Source organism: Heterocephalus glaber, unplaced genomic scaffold (genome assembly GCF_053883595.1).
Source record: "Heterocephalus glaber isolate CG9 unplaced genomic scaffold, H.glaber_assembly_v1.0 deba00001707, whole genome shotgun sequence".
NCBI lineage: Eukaryota > Metazoa > Chordata > Mammalia > Rodentia > Bathyergidae > Heterocephalus > Heterocephalus glaber.
The window spans coordinates 555,519-571,252 of record NW_028258427.1 but is presented as its reverse complement, the minus strand read 5'-3'; the positions used below and the strand labels follow the sequence as shown (position 1 = coordinate 571,252).

The window sequence follows — 15,734 nt, the reverse complement described above, 5'->3', positions numbered from 1 at the left end:
TGATACATTTTTCAAACCATTTCATAAAGTGCAATACAAAGAATGCACCTTAATGGAAATAAACTGTGAGCTTCAGCTATTAATAAAATGCCTCAATCCTGGCTCATTAGTTTTAACAACTATTCCACACGACTGCAAGACATTAAGAACCGGAGAAACTGGGGTTGAAGGTGGGGGAGCATGTGTGAGAATTCTCTTGCTCTCCATTCAGTTCATAAACAAAAACTGGCCAGAAATAAAGTCTGCTAATTTTCTTTAAAGTTAGGCAAGGTCAATAGTTGGGCCTGATGACACAGGCCTATAATCCTAACATTCTGAGGGACTAAGGCAGGAAGATGGGAAGTTTAAGTTCAGTCCAGGAAACTTAGTAACTTAAGTCTCAAAGTAAAAAGCAGAGGGCCAAGGATGAAGATTAGTGAGAAGGCCCTGGTTTCAACCTCCAGTACCACACACACACACACACACACACGCACGCACGCATGCACACACACAGAGTTTGGCAGGCTCAGGTGCAATCTGTGGCCAGTGCAGTCCCAGGCTATACCTTACTGAGGAGCTTGTTGTGCAAGGCTGTGGATGCCCTCCGAGTGGCCTTGGTGAATGCCCCTGATGAGCAGATCGCTGTACAGATGAGGACCAGGGTGCTAAGGCCATACACCAGTTGGTAAAAGGGCAGCTGTGGATTGTCCAGTATATCACCTGGGTCTGCTATGGTCCTGTTGCTCTCTCGGCTGCAATTGGTCTTCAAGAAAGAACAGGATGCCAGACCATCAAGTCCAGGGTGATACTCAGTGGGAAGACGTCCTTCTACCTGGGTCCATATGAGACTCAATGGCTGGTAGAAGGTGAGGCTGTGTATTTAAACCTCCCCGCTTGAGTTTGGCTGCCCTCTCTTCCTCTGCTCCCCACTGCCCTGCCTCAGGCTGAGTCTGTATCTATCCAGGACCACAACAACCATCCTTCCATGTTTTCCACTGGGATGCAAAGAGACACATCTCCCAGATCCCCAGCGAGTACATGTAAGGTTAGACTCAGCCAAGGACTCAGCACTCGCAGGACAAAGAAAGGTGGGAGAGGGGAAGCCACTCCCCTGGGGACAACTGTGGGATGTGGCATTTTGTCACTGGCTTGCCACTGTCTCCCTAGAATCATATGCTTCTGTTCTGCCTACCAATCACCAGTGGTCACTTCCCTTCTTCCTCCAACCCCTCCAGACTCTCACTGCCTATATTAAATCTTTGGAAGTTCTAAATGCTTAGCATGGCTTTCATTTCTTGTCCAAACTCTCCTGGATCATGACTGAAGAGTTCACCAAGAGAGGAAAGCCTGGCTTTGACTCAGAACACCAAGTTCCTTCAGGGTGAGGGTAGGTACTTTATCCTCTCTAGGCACAGTGTCCTCACAGGTAAAAAGGGAACAGCAAGGCCCACACAGGCATGCAGACAGAAAGCTCACTAAGGAGATACATTTGGATTCTGTTCAGGGATAGGAAGCTCCTGGGTTCATCCCATGGTGAGCACCCATTCTACAAAGCCAGAAGACAGCACCAAGTGGAACTCAGCATCTCGGCTCCCAGATGGTTCACTCCAGAACACATCTCTGCCGCTCAGCTCTGGGTGTGTCCTGTGGGTCCCAGCTCTGCTCTAGTCCTCATGGGAAGTAAGAAGCTGCCCACCTCATAGGAGCTCACAGAAGCACAGCCCACCTCATGATGGCACTCACCCCTGATCCCTGATCCAACCAGTAGCTCAGCCAGCAGAAGTTGAAGGTCCAGAGCAAGATAATCGCCACCATGAGCAGGAACACCATGACAGTCAGGCAGCCTGAGGGAGACAGAGAATCCCCAGGGCCACCACAAGGTGAGGGCAACTGTGACACAGCTGCTCAGCCATCCCAGGCCCTGGAGCCTTGGCTTTCCCTGACCCCACCCATTGTAGCTACCTTGGAGGACTGGGAAGAGCTGGGTTTCAAAGTTAGAGGGCTCTGAGTTCAAACTCTAGCTCAAAGTCTTACTTCCAAGCTGTGTGACCCTAGATAAGGTATCACATGTCATTCCGCTTTCTTGGCTATAAAATGGTGATGGTCATACTCTTAGGCCTCACCGAAGATGGCAGGAGATAACACATGTAGGTGCCCAGCTTACTGTCTGGTGCAGAAGCAGTGTTCTAGAAAAGATAGTTCCTCCTCTCAGGGTTTGCTTTTTGAAATAACAATAGCAGCTACTTTTTCTGTGGTCTGTACTATGCACTAGTTGTTCTATGTGGCAAGTACAGTACTAAACACATGCATTATTTATGAGTTAGGGATTCCTGTCTTCATTTACATGAGTAAATTACTTTTGAAGGTATGTGTCCATCCAAATTCCCATGCTGGAATCAAATCACCAAGGTGCTGGTATTAGACTCTAGAGCCTCTGGGAGGTAATTAGGTCATGAAGGTTCTAGACTGTGAATGGGAATCGTGCCCTTCGCAGCCAGGCATGGTGGTGCAGGTCTCTAAGCCCAGCAACTCAAGGCGCTGAGGCAGAAGTATCCCAAGTTTGAGCCCAGTATTGGCAATGGAGTGAGACCTCATCTCAAAATAAAAAATGACTGAGGATGTAGCTCAGTACTCCCTGGGTTCAGTCCCAAGTACTGGGGAAAAAACCTGCTTCAGAGAATGGCCCCATCCTTTTTGTGTCCCTCTGCCACATGAGGACCCACACTCATGTCCTCTGGAGAACAGAGGATGCAGCACTCAAGGCTTTGTCTCAGGAGCAGACATCATGCTCTCACCAGACACCTAGAGGTTCCTTGATCTTGGACTTCCCACCCTCTAGAATTAGGAGAAATGCATTTCTGTTTCTTTCTAAGTTACTCAGTCTTGGGCATTTCGTTATAGCAGCACAAACAGACTAGAAAAATGAGAAACCTGAAGCTAAGGAGGCGACGAGCCTTTCAGAGCCACAGAGCTGGTGAGTTGTGTGGCTGGGTTCCAAACTGTCAAGGATGGAGAAAGCTGGGGCACATTCCTTCCGGCCAGTGTTCCCCCACCTGACCCATCCGCACCCCACACCCGTGTATCTTTTCCCAAATTCTACCCTTTCTCAAAGGCAATCTCTTCTTTGATGAGACCTGAGGCTATGCCTGGCCACAGGGATTTCTGGCTGTCTGGTGGCCACAACATCTCTATTCTCTGTCTGTGTTCTCCTGATAGATCCCAGGCTTGGTCCTTAGGTGACCTTATCCTCCTCCAGAGTGTGTCCTAGCACATAGCAGATGCTTTCTAAATACAGAGCAATGGCCCGCTCAATCCAGCCGTGCATTTCACCAGCATTTGCTGTGCCTGCTTGGGGAAGGCCACGCCTTCCAGCCTGCAGGGAGACCCATGGTGGCAGGGTGGGAATCATGACCTTTCTCCCCCAGAGGAAGACAGGTGCAAAGGAGACAGGCCTTACACAAAGGCAAGCTTCCAAAGTCAATGAAGAGGAAAAGTCTGCATGTGGCCAAGAGTATTCTCAAAAATCTCTTAAATTACTCAAAAAGCACAGTGTCATATACTTGGGTTTGTGTTTACAACATTACATGTCCCTGGTGATGCACATCATTTAACAAAATAGTAGCTTTCAAACTTCTAACTGCCATCTTCCTGCCTTAAGAAATACCCTTTAAATCATACATAATATACACAAGATAGAAGTTCCACCAACATTATTATGCACAATGCTTGCTGATCTTTGATGCTTGCTGATCTTTTCTATCCCGTTCTATTTCATTTCTTTCAGGGCTGCTTGTGACCCACTCAGTTGATCTCACAACCCACTAGTGGGTCAGGGCACACAGTCTGGAAACCACTGCAATGAGAACAGGGGAGTAACAACTGCATGTGAGACTGTTCCTTCCAGCACTGACAAAGGTGGCAGAATTGCTGTGAATGAACATGGTTGGATTTGTGTGAGTTAAGACCATGAATAGCAAGAGTCCACTATGCTCCCAATGTGTCCCAGCCTGGCACAGGCTCAGGGGCCCAGGCCAAGTGAACGCCGAAAGACCATACCTCCGACATCCTGGATGTAGCGGTAGTACACTCTCCAGCTCAGGGAACCTTCTTCCATCTCCTCCTTCTTTGTGAGTTGATGCTCCAGCCCTGAAGAGAACAGAATGCCCCCCAAACTCATTCCCCTCTGAAGGTCAAGAGAGTGGCTGCCTGGCTTCCTCTCTCTCCAGCATCCTCTCCTGCCAGATAGTGAGTGGTGGAGTGGGGATGCACCGAGGCCTGACCCTGCTGAAAGGAACCTTTGACCTGAGCTCCAGAGCTCAGAAGGGATCCCTCCCTACCCATTGGATAAATCCTGGAGGGCCCAGGGTTTCCAAGTGCTTTATGGGCTGAGAGAGGCAAAGGGAGAGAATAAAGTGAGCAGTGACTTGCGACCAGAAAGCTTGGGTTCCAGAATTGTCACTGCAATGCTGTGCGGCCTCAGACAAATCACTGGATTTCTTGGTTTGCGCATCTGAAAACTCACAGGCCTAGATGGCTGCTAAGATTATGTTCAGCAATACATTTTTAAGACAACTCCTCAAAAAACAACTGTGACACCAGCCCAGGCAGACAGACCCTTGGGTTAAGTGTGGCCCACAGTGGAGCATGTGGAGATGCCAGTGGGCACTTCTGATGGTGACAATGACAACCATCAGCACGGTGGTAGTGTCTGTTATTTCTGCCTGGCTTCTCCCATCTGATAACAACAGTCTAGTATTTCCTAGGAGAGAGGCTGTCTTCTTAGAATTTGAGCTCTGAGGAAAATTATAGTAGGATGGAAAATTCTGCAGTGAGTTTTCTTTAAAAATCCTTTGGACTTGTTTCTGCTATTTAGACCCCAAAGTTGCCAAATCTTAGTTTGCCTACATTTCCTTTTATTCTTTGGTCTACACCCTTTCCTGCTAAGAAATTATTTTTTGTTGCTGTTAGCCCAAATCTGTTTCTGATCTTTGCACGAAAGGCTAGGAGACAGGAGCCTGCAACATGCCAAGCACTGTGCTGGGGACTTGCCCACATCAACCTCATCTGGTCTCCACTCAACCCTCAACGTGAGTACGATCATCTCCACTTTTGCTGATAAGGGTTCAGAGAGGTGAAGTTGCTTGGTGGTGCAAGCAGCAGAGCTTGGATTCAAACTCAGAACCACCTCACAAGAACAGTGGAAATCTTGCCTTTCTACTGCCCTGATGCAGGAAATTGCAAGGCTTCTGGCTGTCACTCATGATTCATTTCTGATTTTAACCTCTTTGCTCTCAGCATTTGCTCTCTATCCTGTGTGATGAATGAATGCCCACACCTGGCAAATGTCTTCCATCTGCGTCTCTCGGGGCCAAAGCTACCCCCATCCTGCCTCTGCTCCACTCTCAGCTCCCCCACATACAACTTTCACTTTCTGGATCCTTCAGGCCTCCTGACTGCCATGGTCCTCACACCCTCACCTAGTCAGATCTGCAACTGTGTGTGGACTTTTAGGGTGCTGAACAGTATCTGAAATCCAAGAGGAAATCCAAGAACCTCCAGGGGACTTGCAGGTCTGTGGACATCCTCATTGCTTTCCCACTCCATTACCAGCATTGTGGTTGAGGGGCTCTTCCTCAGCAGTGGCCTGAGCTTGACCTCCAGCCTGTGGCTTCTCTGTGGTTCTGGTCGAACCTTGCAACCCTCCCTGGGAAAAGAGCACATGCCATGAGCACAGGCGTCCCACCCATGGGATGAGGGTGGGTGTCCTGGGGATCACCTGTATGGCTTCCTCCTGAATCTTCTGGATGAGTTGGGCATACCTCCCCTTCTTCTGCCTTAACTCTCTGTGTGTTCCATGTTCACAGAGTGTCCCCTCTTCCAGCAAAATAATCTGGTCACAAAACTCTAAGTACTGGGCAATCAAGCAAATGAAGTCTTTAATAAGCATATGCAATGGTTTTCAACTCCATTATTCATCAGGAAAATGTAAATTTAAATTATAATAATAACATTTTATACCACCAGAGTGGCAAAAATTCAAGTTGGATGACCATAATTACTGGTGATCATCATTGGTAAAAAGAACTCTCATAAATGTTGAAAAGTGGGTGCTGGGAATATAGACCAGTGGCTGAGCACTTGCCTAGCATGTGGAAGGTCCTGGGTTTTCCACACACACACACACACACACAGATATATATATATATATATATATATATATATATATATATATATATATTTATATTTATACATATATGTGTGTATATGTATATCATACATATACACACACATATGAAGTTTGGGGGGTTGTAGATTGGTTCAACTACTTTAAAGAATAATTTCACTTTATCTGGTAACATGGAAGATGTTTTGGTTAGGATCCAGTATATTCCCCAAAAGGTTCATGGTGTTGAAAGCTTGGTTGCTGATGAGTTTTGGAAAGTGATTGGATGCTGAAGGCTCTAACTTCATCAGTGGATCATTCCACAGTGGGTTACTCCTTGAGGACTATGTGTGGTCCCCAGCCTCTTCCTCACTGTCTTGTTTCTTCACACTTCCTGGCTATGATGATGATGAAGTGAGAAGCTCTGTTCTACCACACCTTTCTGCCATGATGTTGTGCCTCACTCTATACCCACAGCAACAGAGCCAGTTGATCATGAACTGAACCCTCTGAAACTGTGAGCCAAACTCAATCTTTCCTCCATTAAGCTGTTTATGTTACATATTTTGCCACAGCAATGAAATATTGGCTAGCACAGAAGATTCTTGAAGAATTAGGAGCAAACAATTTGACTCCTTAAACAGCCCTTAAAAAGTTTTCAAACATTTGTATAAGGACAGATGTAGAAGGATGTACATGGATGTATTTCTGTAAAAACTAAAAACAGGAACAGTTTCAGTGTTCATGGAGAAATAAATTCTAGTATATTCAGATATTGTAATGTTAAATTAGTGAGAATTAAAGTTACGTGTAGCAATATTGAAGATCTCAAAAAGAAAATACTGAGTGAAAAAGGCAAATTACCAAAGACCACAGAAAATAAAAGGTCAATTATATAAAGTTTCAAAATATACACAAGAAACTTTATGAAGTCTAGAGATGTATGTGCATGTTGTAAAAGTTTGCAGACCCCTGTGTGAGAATGATGAACAACTCAGTGAGGCTAGGAGGGAGGAAATGAAAAACAATCATAGAAAGGAATCAATATTTTATCGTGGGAGATATGAGTCTTCATTAATTATTCTCTAAACCTTTTGAGGTCATTAATATTTTATGCCAAAAGATGAAATCAACGCAAAAATGAGGGACAAGGGAAATAGAAACAGAAGAAAATGAGGGAAAGAAAATGTCTTTCAGGCCAATAACATGCATGACAATCTCCAGGGAAAATGACCAGTAAGAGGCAGTGCCAGAAACAGCCACTGCATCGTTGACTATCATTGTCTCAGAAAACACTCTGAGGTGGCTGCAGTTCTAACCTAAGAAAGTGAGACTTGGGGAATTCTTTTTCTTTTTCACCTGAAGGATCATTTTCTTTCCTTGTCACCTGAAAAGCAGTACATTTTGAATATATGGAGACCTTAAAATTTGGTCTCAATCTGTACCAGCTACAAAAATCTTTTACCAGTATTCTCCTTGAGGACAGCGCAGAAAATTCATGTTCTTTACAACATTTTCCGCATGCCATGGTTTTTTTCCCCTAAGGTTCATATGCTGCAAAGTAGGTCTCCAATATTCTGGTATGGAGAGGCAAGGGAACCTTAAGAGGTGGCATCTCGTGATTGATCCTGGGCATCCCCTTCATGAATGGGGTAATGTCTTTCTTCACAGACTGGGTTAGTTGTTTCCAGACCAGATTAGTTTCCTTCAGGAGTAAGTTAGAGCTTGGGGGCCTGGACTGGTTACCATGTAAGTGAGTTGTTATACAGCGGGTCGACCTCCCTGTCTCTCTCTCACACACAACCCCCCTTCTGCATATATCCCTTGTCTGATAGGACACAGCACCAGGCCCTCCCAATAAGCCAACCTGATGCTGCTGCACCTCTTTTCTTTATTACCAGCTTCAGGCTTTTGTTTATGGCAACACCAAGTGGACTAGGACATCACATTTACAGGAGAATAGCCTAAGATATTGATGGCAAACCTGCCTGCTGCAGCATGTGTTAATGCCATAAGTTCACCACCGCTTGTCTCAGATGAAGGGACAACTGCTATGAGGCTGTCTTGGAATCATACTTAAACAGCAGCGTCTGAGGATGTACACTATCTGCAGTCATGGCCAGAGCCCTAGAGCAATGGTCACCTGCAGCTGGTGGGCCACCAGGATGACAGTCTTGCCCCTGAGCATCTTCTTAATGCATTCCTCAAAGACATGCTTTCCTACGTGGGCCTCCACAGTCGACAAGGGGTCGTCCAGCAGGTAGAGCTGATGGTTGGAGTAGATGGCACGGGCCAGGCTGATCCTCTGCTTCTGCCCCTCAGAAAGGTTGAGACCCCACTCCCCAATCTGTAGACAGGCAGCAAAAGATACCGTGTCTGGAGGGCAAGAACCACTGCCAGGCGGGCAGGTGTGGCAGATGGGCCTCGCCCAATAGAGACCAAGGTGTGCACACAACTCGGGATTCCTGATGACTTGGCATCCCTGGCACTGATAAAATATTTTTCAAACTTTGCTTAGTAAGGGATGAGAAAACTGATTTTTAATTAATTAAAAATCAACAACCCTTAGTGGAGAGTGCTGCCATATGCCTGTAATTACACCACTCTGGGAGACTGAGATTGTAGGTCACAAGTCTGAGCCCAGCCAGGGCCACTTAGCGACTTCAAGAGAGCCTATTTCAAAATTTAAAAATGAAAAATGAAAAAAGGAGGCAATGTAGTTTCGTGTGAAGCCCTGGGTTCAATCTCCAATATGGGATTTTTTTTAAAAAAGACAACACTTAATTACATACATTTTTCTATACCTACCAACTTCCCACAAAGCATGGTAAACTACTAACAATTTCGATAATACATCACTCATTCCTAAGCAACAACACCATCTCACTTCTCATTCAGGATTCAAATCTCTGTTAACTGCACCTGTCAGCTTGCAGCCCTTGGCCTTGGTCGGGGTGTCCCCTGAGACTACTTGCTCTATGGGCAACCACTCCATAGACAGAGCTGAAAGAGGAGGAGGGCTTCACTGTTGTGTCACGGGAAGGGCCACTTCTCATGGCTACTGCGGTGTTAGGAGTGAGGTGAAAACCTGGGTTGCTAGGCACACGTGTGGATCCCTGGGGAAATTAGCACTGTGGGCAGCTGCCAGCTGGCCCATCCCTCAGTCAAGCTCCAAGCACCTGGGAGCCACAGTCTCAGTCCTTGTCCCCGTGTTCTGAGGTCACTGTAGAGAAGAAGCGGAGTTCAAAGGCAGAAGGCTCATCTCTTGTCAGTGCCCTGCATTCAGTTCACCATCATACGACCTTGGCCAAGCTGTTTGACCTTGCCAAGACCCAGTTACCATTAACTCACTAAATGAACAACTCTTTATTAAATGCCCACTGTGTTCTTAGAATAGTTAACACCGACTCTATGCTCACCACTATTCAAAGCAGTATTAATTCATCAAACCTTCAAGGAATCCCACGAGGTCAGTAGTCTTATTTATGCCATTTCACAGATGGTACCTTGCTCTTCCAATTGAAGGAACAACCTTAAATAAGGGAATTGGCTCTCTGGCCTCAAGGGTTTAGTCTCCTCTTTAAAATGACACTGAGAGGACTGCCCTTCTAGGGTTAGTGTGACAATTGCCTAGGACCTGGGTGGGGAGACACTGCACTTGAGGGTAGTAAGTGCTCAGTACATTAAGCTGTTATCAGATCGTACAATGCCGATAACAATAGGCTTCCATCTTGGGGCGAGGGTCAGTAGCTCTAAATACTGAATTATCAGCCAGAAACGAGACACCTCTGTGGAGCCATGGGTGGCGTTGCCACTGACAGAGGAAGCGCTGGTCAGAGGGGTCCAGAGTGGGAGACAGGGCAGCAGAGGTTCCTCATTTTCAAAGGGTCTCACCCTTTGCAGAAGGAGGAACCAAAGATGAGTTTCCTATCAATGTGAGCTAGGGGAGCTTCATCTCCAACTCCGAGGGCAGGATCAGCCCCAACCTCCTGGGGAGAGGGAAACTGTTCTTGGCCTTGAAGCAGTGGCAGCTGCTCCTGGAAGGAAGAGCTGGAGCTTCTCCTCTACTGGTCAGAGAGACACCGGAGCACAGATCACCGACATCCCACCAGAGCTGAGGACTTGCACCTCTGCTTACCTCTGTCATGTCTCCAAAGGGCAGCATCTCCAGGTCACAATTCAGGGAGCAGCAGCAGAGCACCTGGAGGTACCTGCCAAGAAGGGACGCTGTAAAGCACAGGTGACCATGCCATGGGCCATCCGAGGACTTCCCTAGCTTCAAAGACAAAGGTCTTGAATTCCACACTAAGAAATTTGGACTGGATCTTGTGTTTAATACCAAAATACTGGAGGCTTTTTATTTCTGTCTTTCTTTGATTTCTTTCAAGTTCATACAAGTGCTAAGCAAATATCTGAACAGAACAGAAAGATGCAGTGAAAAGCAAGTCTCCCTCCTGTACTTGACTTCCAGTTGCTTTCCTCGGAAGCAGCCACAATTATAGTGTGTTATTTATTTACTCAGAAGTCATTTATGCAGATGTGTATGTGTGTGGCATGTGTACCTTTGCGTGTTCTCACCATGTCTTCGTATTCTGCTATGGGCTATACCATGAGTTATTTACTCAGCATTCCAACGATAGGCACTTGGGTTGTTTCAAGGGGTTTGCTCCTAGGAACAATGCATCGTGCACATTCTTCCATGTGGATCACTGTGTCCTTGGGTAAAAATATCTACATATTAAATACCCAGCAGTACATCCGCTGAGTCAGAAGGCTTGGTGCATTTATACTTTTAGCAGATATTTCAAAATTGCTCTAGGAGGTGCATCCGTCTTAAAGCAGAGCAATGGCAGGATGAAAACCATGTTCCAGGGTGACTTCCCTAGGGACAGTAGACAGGGTGAACAGAGCAGGGAGCTGGGTCAGAGACCCCTGGGGCAGGGGCAGTAGGAGTCATTCAAACAAGAAACCACAGTCTGGCACTGTCAAGGGAGATGGAGAAGAGAGAAATAGAAGAGATACAACAGACTCATCCAGGGCTGACGGCCAGTCAGAGGCAAAAGGCGTCAGAGGGAAGAGGCATCAGGCTTGCTGGGGTGCAAAGTCCGGGTGAGGCCATTAAATGAAATTGGGCAATTTGGGAGGAGAACTAGGGCCTGGGCAAGCAGGGTGCTCATGAGTCGGTACTGGACAGGACACTAAAGTGCCCACAGGACAACCAGATGGCGATGGCCAGATTAGACACCTGCACATCTCTGTCCCACAGTATTGGTGTTGTTTCTCGTGTCAGAGTAGGCAGGAAACACAGCACCAGCACCCAGGCCTGGGTCCTCCCAATGCTTGTCACCCAAGTAAACCCCAGATACAGGAATGGGGGAGCCACAGAGGCGAGCCAGGGACACTGACAGAAGCCAGGAGGTCCTTGGGCCCTGACCTCAAACTTGTTTCCTCTCCATCACACAACCTCATCTCACCCTCATTTGCTGCCCTTTTGATACCGAGGCCAGGATTTAATACAAATGCAGTTTTAAGGTGATGTTTCTGGCAGGAGAGGGTGTATTGTCTGTATAGACCCCACATAGCCTACAGTTAAATGCTACATTTCAAATCCTGTGACTTGGAGTCAACTATTTAATCTTTTGGGGTCTCAGCTGACTCACTTAGAAAATGAGTGTGCTAATATTTCTTCCACAGTAAAGGGAATCTGGTGGGGCATGTAATGAGCACACATATCCTAGATGCTATCTAATCACCATTAGCAGGGGAGGTCTGCACCCAATCAGCCACAGAACCCACCACACTCCCTGCCCTTTGCAGAAGCTTACCGTGCTTTATCATACTGGCCTCCCATGAGGATGTTCTCCCTAATGCTTCCCCCAATGATCCAGGCCTGCTGGGGGACATAGGCCAGGCTTCCACACACTCCCACTGAGCCTTCAAGCAGGTGCATCTGCAAGAGAAAGGATCCAGCCTCAGCACTAGGATGGCCAGGAGATAGGCCCTGCCTGCCTCAGCAGCACAGCATCCTCTGGGGCCCTAGGGACTTCCCTGTATAAAAGAGACTTTCACTGTGGCCATACCAAGCCCAACAGTGAGTCCAAGGGAACAGCCATGAGAATGTGTGCAGGCCATGAGGGCTACACTGGGCCAGTTCTGCTTTGACTGAATGGAGGGTCCACGTGGAAATACCCATACTTTTTTCCTTATCCCCACCACACATTCCCTGGCAAGTAGTGCCTCCCTGGTCTTCACAGGGCAGACAGGAAGTTCCAGAACATCTCTGACCACACCTGTGTATTATGGGATCATTGTTGTCACAATGTTATTGTGGCTAGATAGGAAAATGTCCTTATTTTGGACACTATGATAAAGTATTTAGTAGACATTATGGTTTAGATCTAAAAAGTTCACCCAAAAGTCTAACATTGAAAGGTAAGGCCTGGTAAGAAGGGACAGGTCACTGGGGGTGTGACTTAGAAGGATCTATTCTTTTCCCTGGCTCCTCCCCTCTCTCTGTGAAAGCCACCATGATGTGAGCAGCTCTTCTCTGCTAAGCCGTTCTGCTTTGGAGCCAGCTTACCATGGACTGAACCCACTGAAGCTGTGAGTCAAAATAAACCTCTCTTCCTTAAGTTGTGTCAGGTATTTTGTCCCAGAGATATGAATGTAACCGAGACAGTAGAGAAAGTATCTTAATCTCAGTAATTTAAAATGGTTCTACAAACTGCCAGTGGTAGTATCAAGTGCAGTGTAAGTAGTGGGTACATGGGTACCTTCTGTGTTCTTTGTGCTTTTCTGTGTGATGTTTAAAAAAAGGGGAGGAAGGTCAAACCTCCATTCTACCAGCCCTCATCAACCTTAGTCCTTTCTCTGTCGGTTTTGTGCTTTTTTTAAAAAAATGTGGAACCAGGTTTTAATTAGTAAGAGCAAAACTTTAAAATTACATCTCTGTTTTGCTTTCTTGGAAGGAAAGTGACTGCTTCACTTGTAGGACCACTGGCAACCTGGTGGGCCATGGAGAGACATGGCCTGGAATGGAGGCTTGGGGCGACAGTGCCGTGACATAGTGAGGCTCCAGCCTCAGGTAGATCAGGCATCACACCAAGGCTCACCTTCCCTGCTGCACCACCTTGACCATCAACCTCTCTGAACCTTGTCTGTAAATGGTCCATAATGAGGCTCCTTCCTTGTGGGATTATCAAGGTTGAAGGAAAAATATGGAGAGCTCTTGGGACAGGACTGGGCTGTCTCTTGTGGAACACAGAGAAACAAGCTACCAAGCTGAGGTGTCAGCGCTGCTGTTGCTTCATTCCAAGGAACAGAGTTTGGCTATGGACATATGAAAGAAGGAATGGAGGAAAGAGCTGGATACAAGAAGCAGAACAGTTAGTTCTCCAGACTGTGTGGGAAGGGGGTGAAGGGCAAAGAAAGGGGAGGAGAAAGAGATGGAAGTGTGACATTGGGACTGCCTGGGGCAAAGCTGGTGGCTGGAAGTGCCCTCCAGGTGTGGTGGGCATTTAACTTTTGCTAGGACCTGGGGAATGGGTTTGGGTGTTTTCAGAAGGCAGAGAAGAGCTATGTTGGACCAAATGGCTGCATGGCCCCTGACAACCTCAAAACTGTCCATGGGTACGGGAATTGTGGGTTCCCATCTCAAGAAAGGGCACCCAGCAGGCACGCAGAGTCCACTGCTGGGCACAAGTCCCTGTCCCATCCCACTCACCCTCTTCCTCTCCCTCTTTCTCCTCCCAAAATTAGCTCCCAGTGCTGCCCATAAGGGCTATACATCCCGTGCTTCAGTGGGGTGTTTTCTGCCTCATGGGAGATTACTGTGTTAATAATAAACTGGATCATCCCAGAGAACAGGGGAGGATGGGTCTCCAGCTGACTTAAGAGGCAGCTCACCCCCTGACGAGTGCTGCCTCAGGCAGAAGAAAGTGCCATCGAGGAGGGGGCCCATAGCTCACCTCTACTGCAGCTCAGGGCACAGCAAGCTCATTCGATCAGTGGGTGAGGAGCAAAGCCCCGAGCCTCCTGGGGGCACCCGGTCAGGAGCAAGGGCACTCCGGTGCGAGGAAATGCACGCAGTCCCAGTCACTCACCTCTCCCAGGATGGCTGGCAGCAGGCTGCTCTTGCTGCTCCCTGTGGGGCCACAGATCCCTAACACCGTTCCCTGCAAAGCCAAAAGACAGATAAGTGTCGGGTTGGGACAACACAACCCTGCCAACTGCCTGAACACAAAATCACTAACAGGAAACAAAATAACCACATACACAGTGTCCCCAGGCTCTCAGACTCAAAAAGCTCAGGGAGAGCAGCATAGAGGGCAGGAATTGAGAGAGAAAGAGAGAGAGAGGGAGAGAGATGAGCTCACGCATAAGGTGGCAAGAAGCCTGAGCTCCAGGTTGGCATCTATTCTAGTCTGTGATTGGAAGGGTAGGGGAGTCACTTAAGCTCCCTGAGCCTCAGTTTCTGCACCTGTAAAATGGGGACAGAGAAGCCAGCCTCAGAATTCACACACGTGTATTCATTCGTTCATTCATCCATCAAATAGCCATTGGAGTTTCTCCTGTTACCAAGTAATGCACAAAGGAACTCTCACCAACTTACCTGCTGGTAGGTGAGGGGAGAGACAGACCGATCAGTGAAACCAGAGGGTAGTAAGTGACGTGCTACGTAAAATGAAATCAGCTACTGTGACAGATAATTGGGGGCTAAAGCAAGTTTAGTTGGCCAGTGAAGGTTTCTTTAAAGCAGGTGTTGTTATGGCTTAGACCTGAATGACCAAAAAGAGCCAGGCACAGGAAAATTTGAAGCAAGAATATTCCAGGGTATGGGAATGGGAGGCACAAAGGTCCTGAGGCCAGGGCAGGATTGGCTGCCAAAAAGCTGTGAAAAGCCTAATGGAGGAAGTGAATGGGAGAAGAGTTCAAAGGCAGCTCGGGTTATAACCATGGACTTTCCCTAAAGGAAGTGGGAAGTCACTGAGTTAGAGCAGGAGAGTGACTTGAATTGGTTTGTGTTTTAGAAAGTTTGTCTAGTGCATGGCAGTGGACCACAAGAGGACAGCAGTGAAAGCAGAGATAAAGGAGGAGGTCCTGGAGGTGGCAGGACAGTGGCCGGGGATGGGGCAGAGGAGGGGCTATGGGGAGAAGTGAATGGGCTCCGGAGAGGGGCTGGAGAGGAACTGGCAGGACTTGCTGCTGGGTCAGATGGGTGGGAGGAGAGGGAGGAAGGTCCACTGGACTCCCAGGTCCTCGGCCACTGCTGGAACTGGGCATGAGCCCACCCAGGAGGAGGACGGGGTGGGGCCTGGTCGGAAGCATGCCCCGGTCTCCTTTGAAATGCTTGGTGAACACCTAAAGGTGACTGCATTTGCAGCTGAGTGTGAAGCTGAGAGGAGACTCTAAGGCTGGAGACGATAGCAGTGGTAGAGGGGCCGGGGATTTAGCTCCGTGGTTCCACTGCCTGCCGTGCAAGGACCTGAGTTCGATCCCTGGTACCAAAAAAAAAGAAAAAAAAAAAAAGCAGGGGTAGAATTTAAAGCATGGAACTGGAGATGATCACCCAGGGAGAAGGTGTAAATAGACA

At 47.5% G+C, this 15,734-nt stretch overlaps 1 protein-coding gene across 1 annotated transcript in view; it reads right to left on the bottom strand.

Moving 5' to 3' along the window:
• Positions 1-538: 538 nt before the first annotated feature.
• LOC147821753 (ATP-binding cassette sub-family C member 11-like) overlaps positions 539-15,734 on the bottom strand; it is a 60,080-nt gene continuing 44,884 nt past the window's right edge. The window contains exons 5-12 of the mRNA XM_087199375.1: positions 14,245-14,316; positions 11,968-12,092; positions 10,281-10,353; positions 8,286-8,489; positions 5,587-5,683; positions 4,036-4,125; positions 1,723-1,823; positions 539-742 (exon numbers count right to left, since the gene is read on the bottom strand). Coding sequence (XP_087055501.1) covers positions 539-742; positions 1,723-1,823; positions 4,036-4,125; positions 5,587-5,683; positions 8,286-8,489; positions 10,281-10,353; positions 11,968-12,092; positions 14,245-14,316 — 966 coding nt within the window. The remainder of the gene's footprint in view (positions 743-1,722; positions 1,824-4,035; positions 4,126-5,586; positions 5,684-8,285; positions 8,490-10,280; positions 10,354-11,967; positions 12,093-14,244; positions 14,317-15,734) is intronic.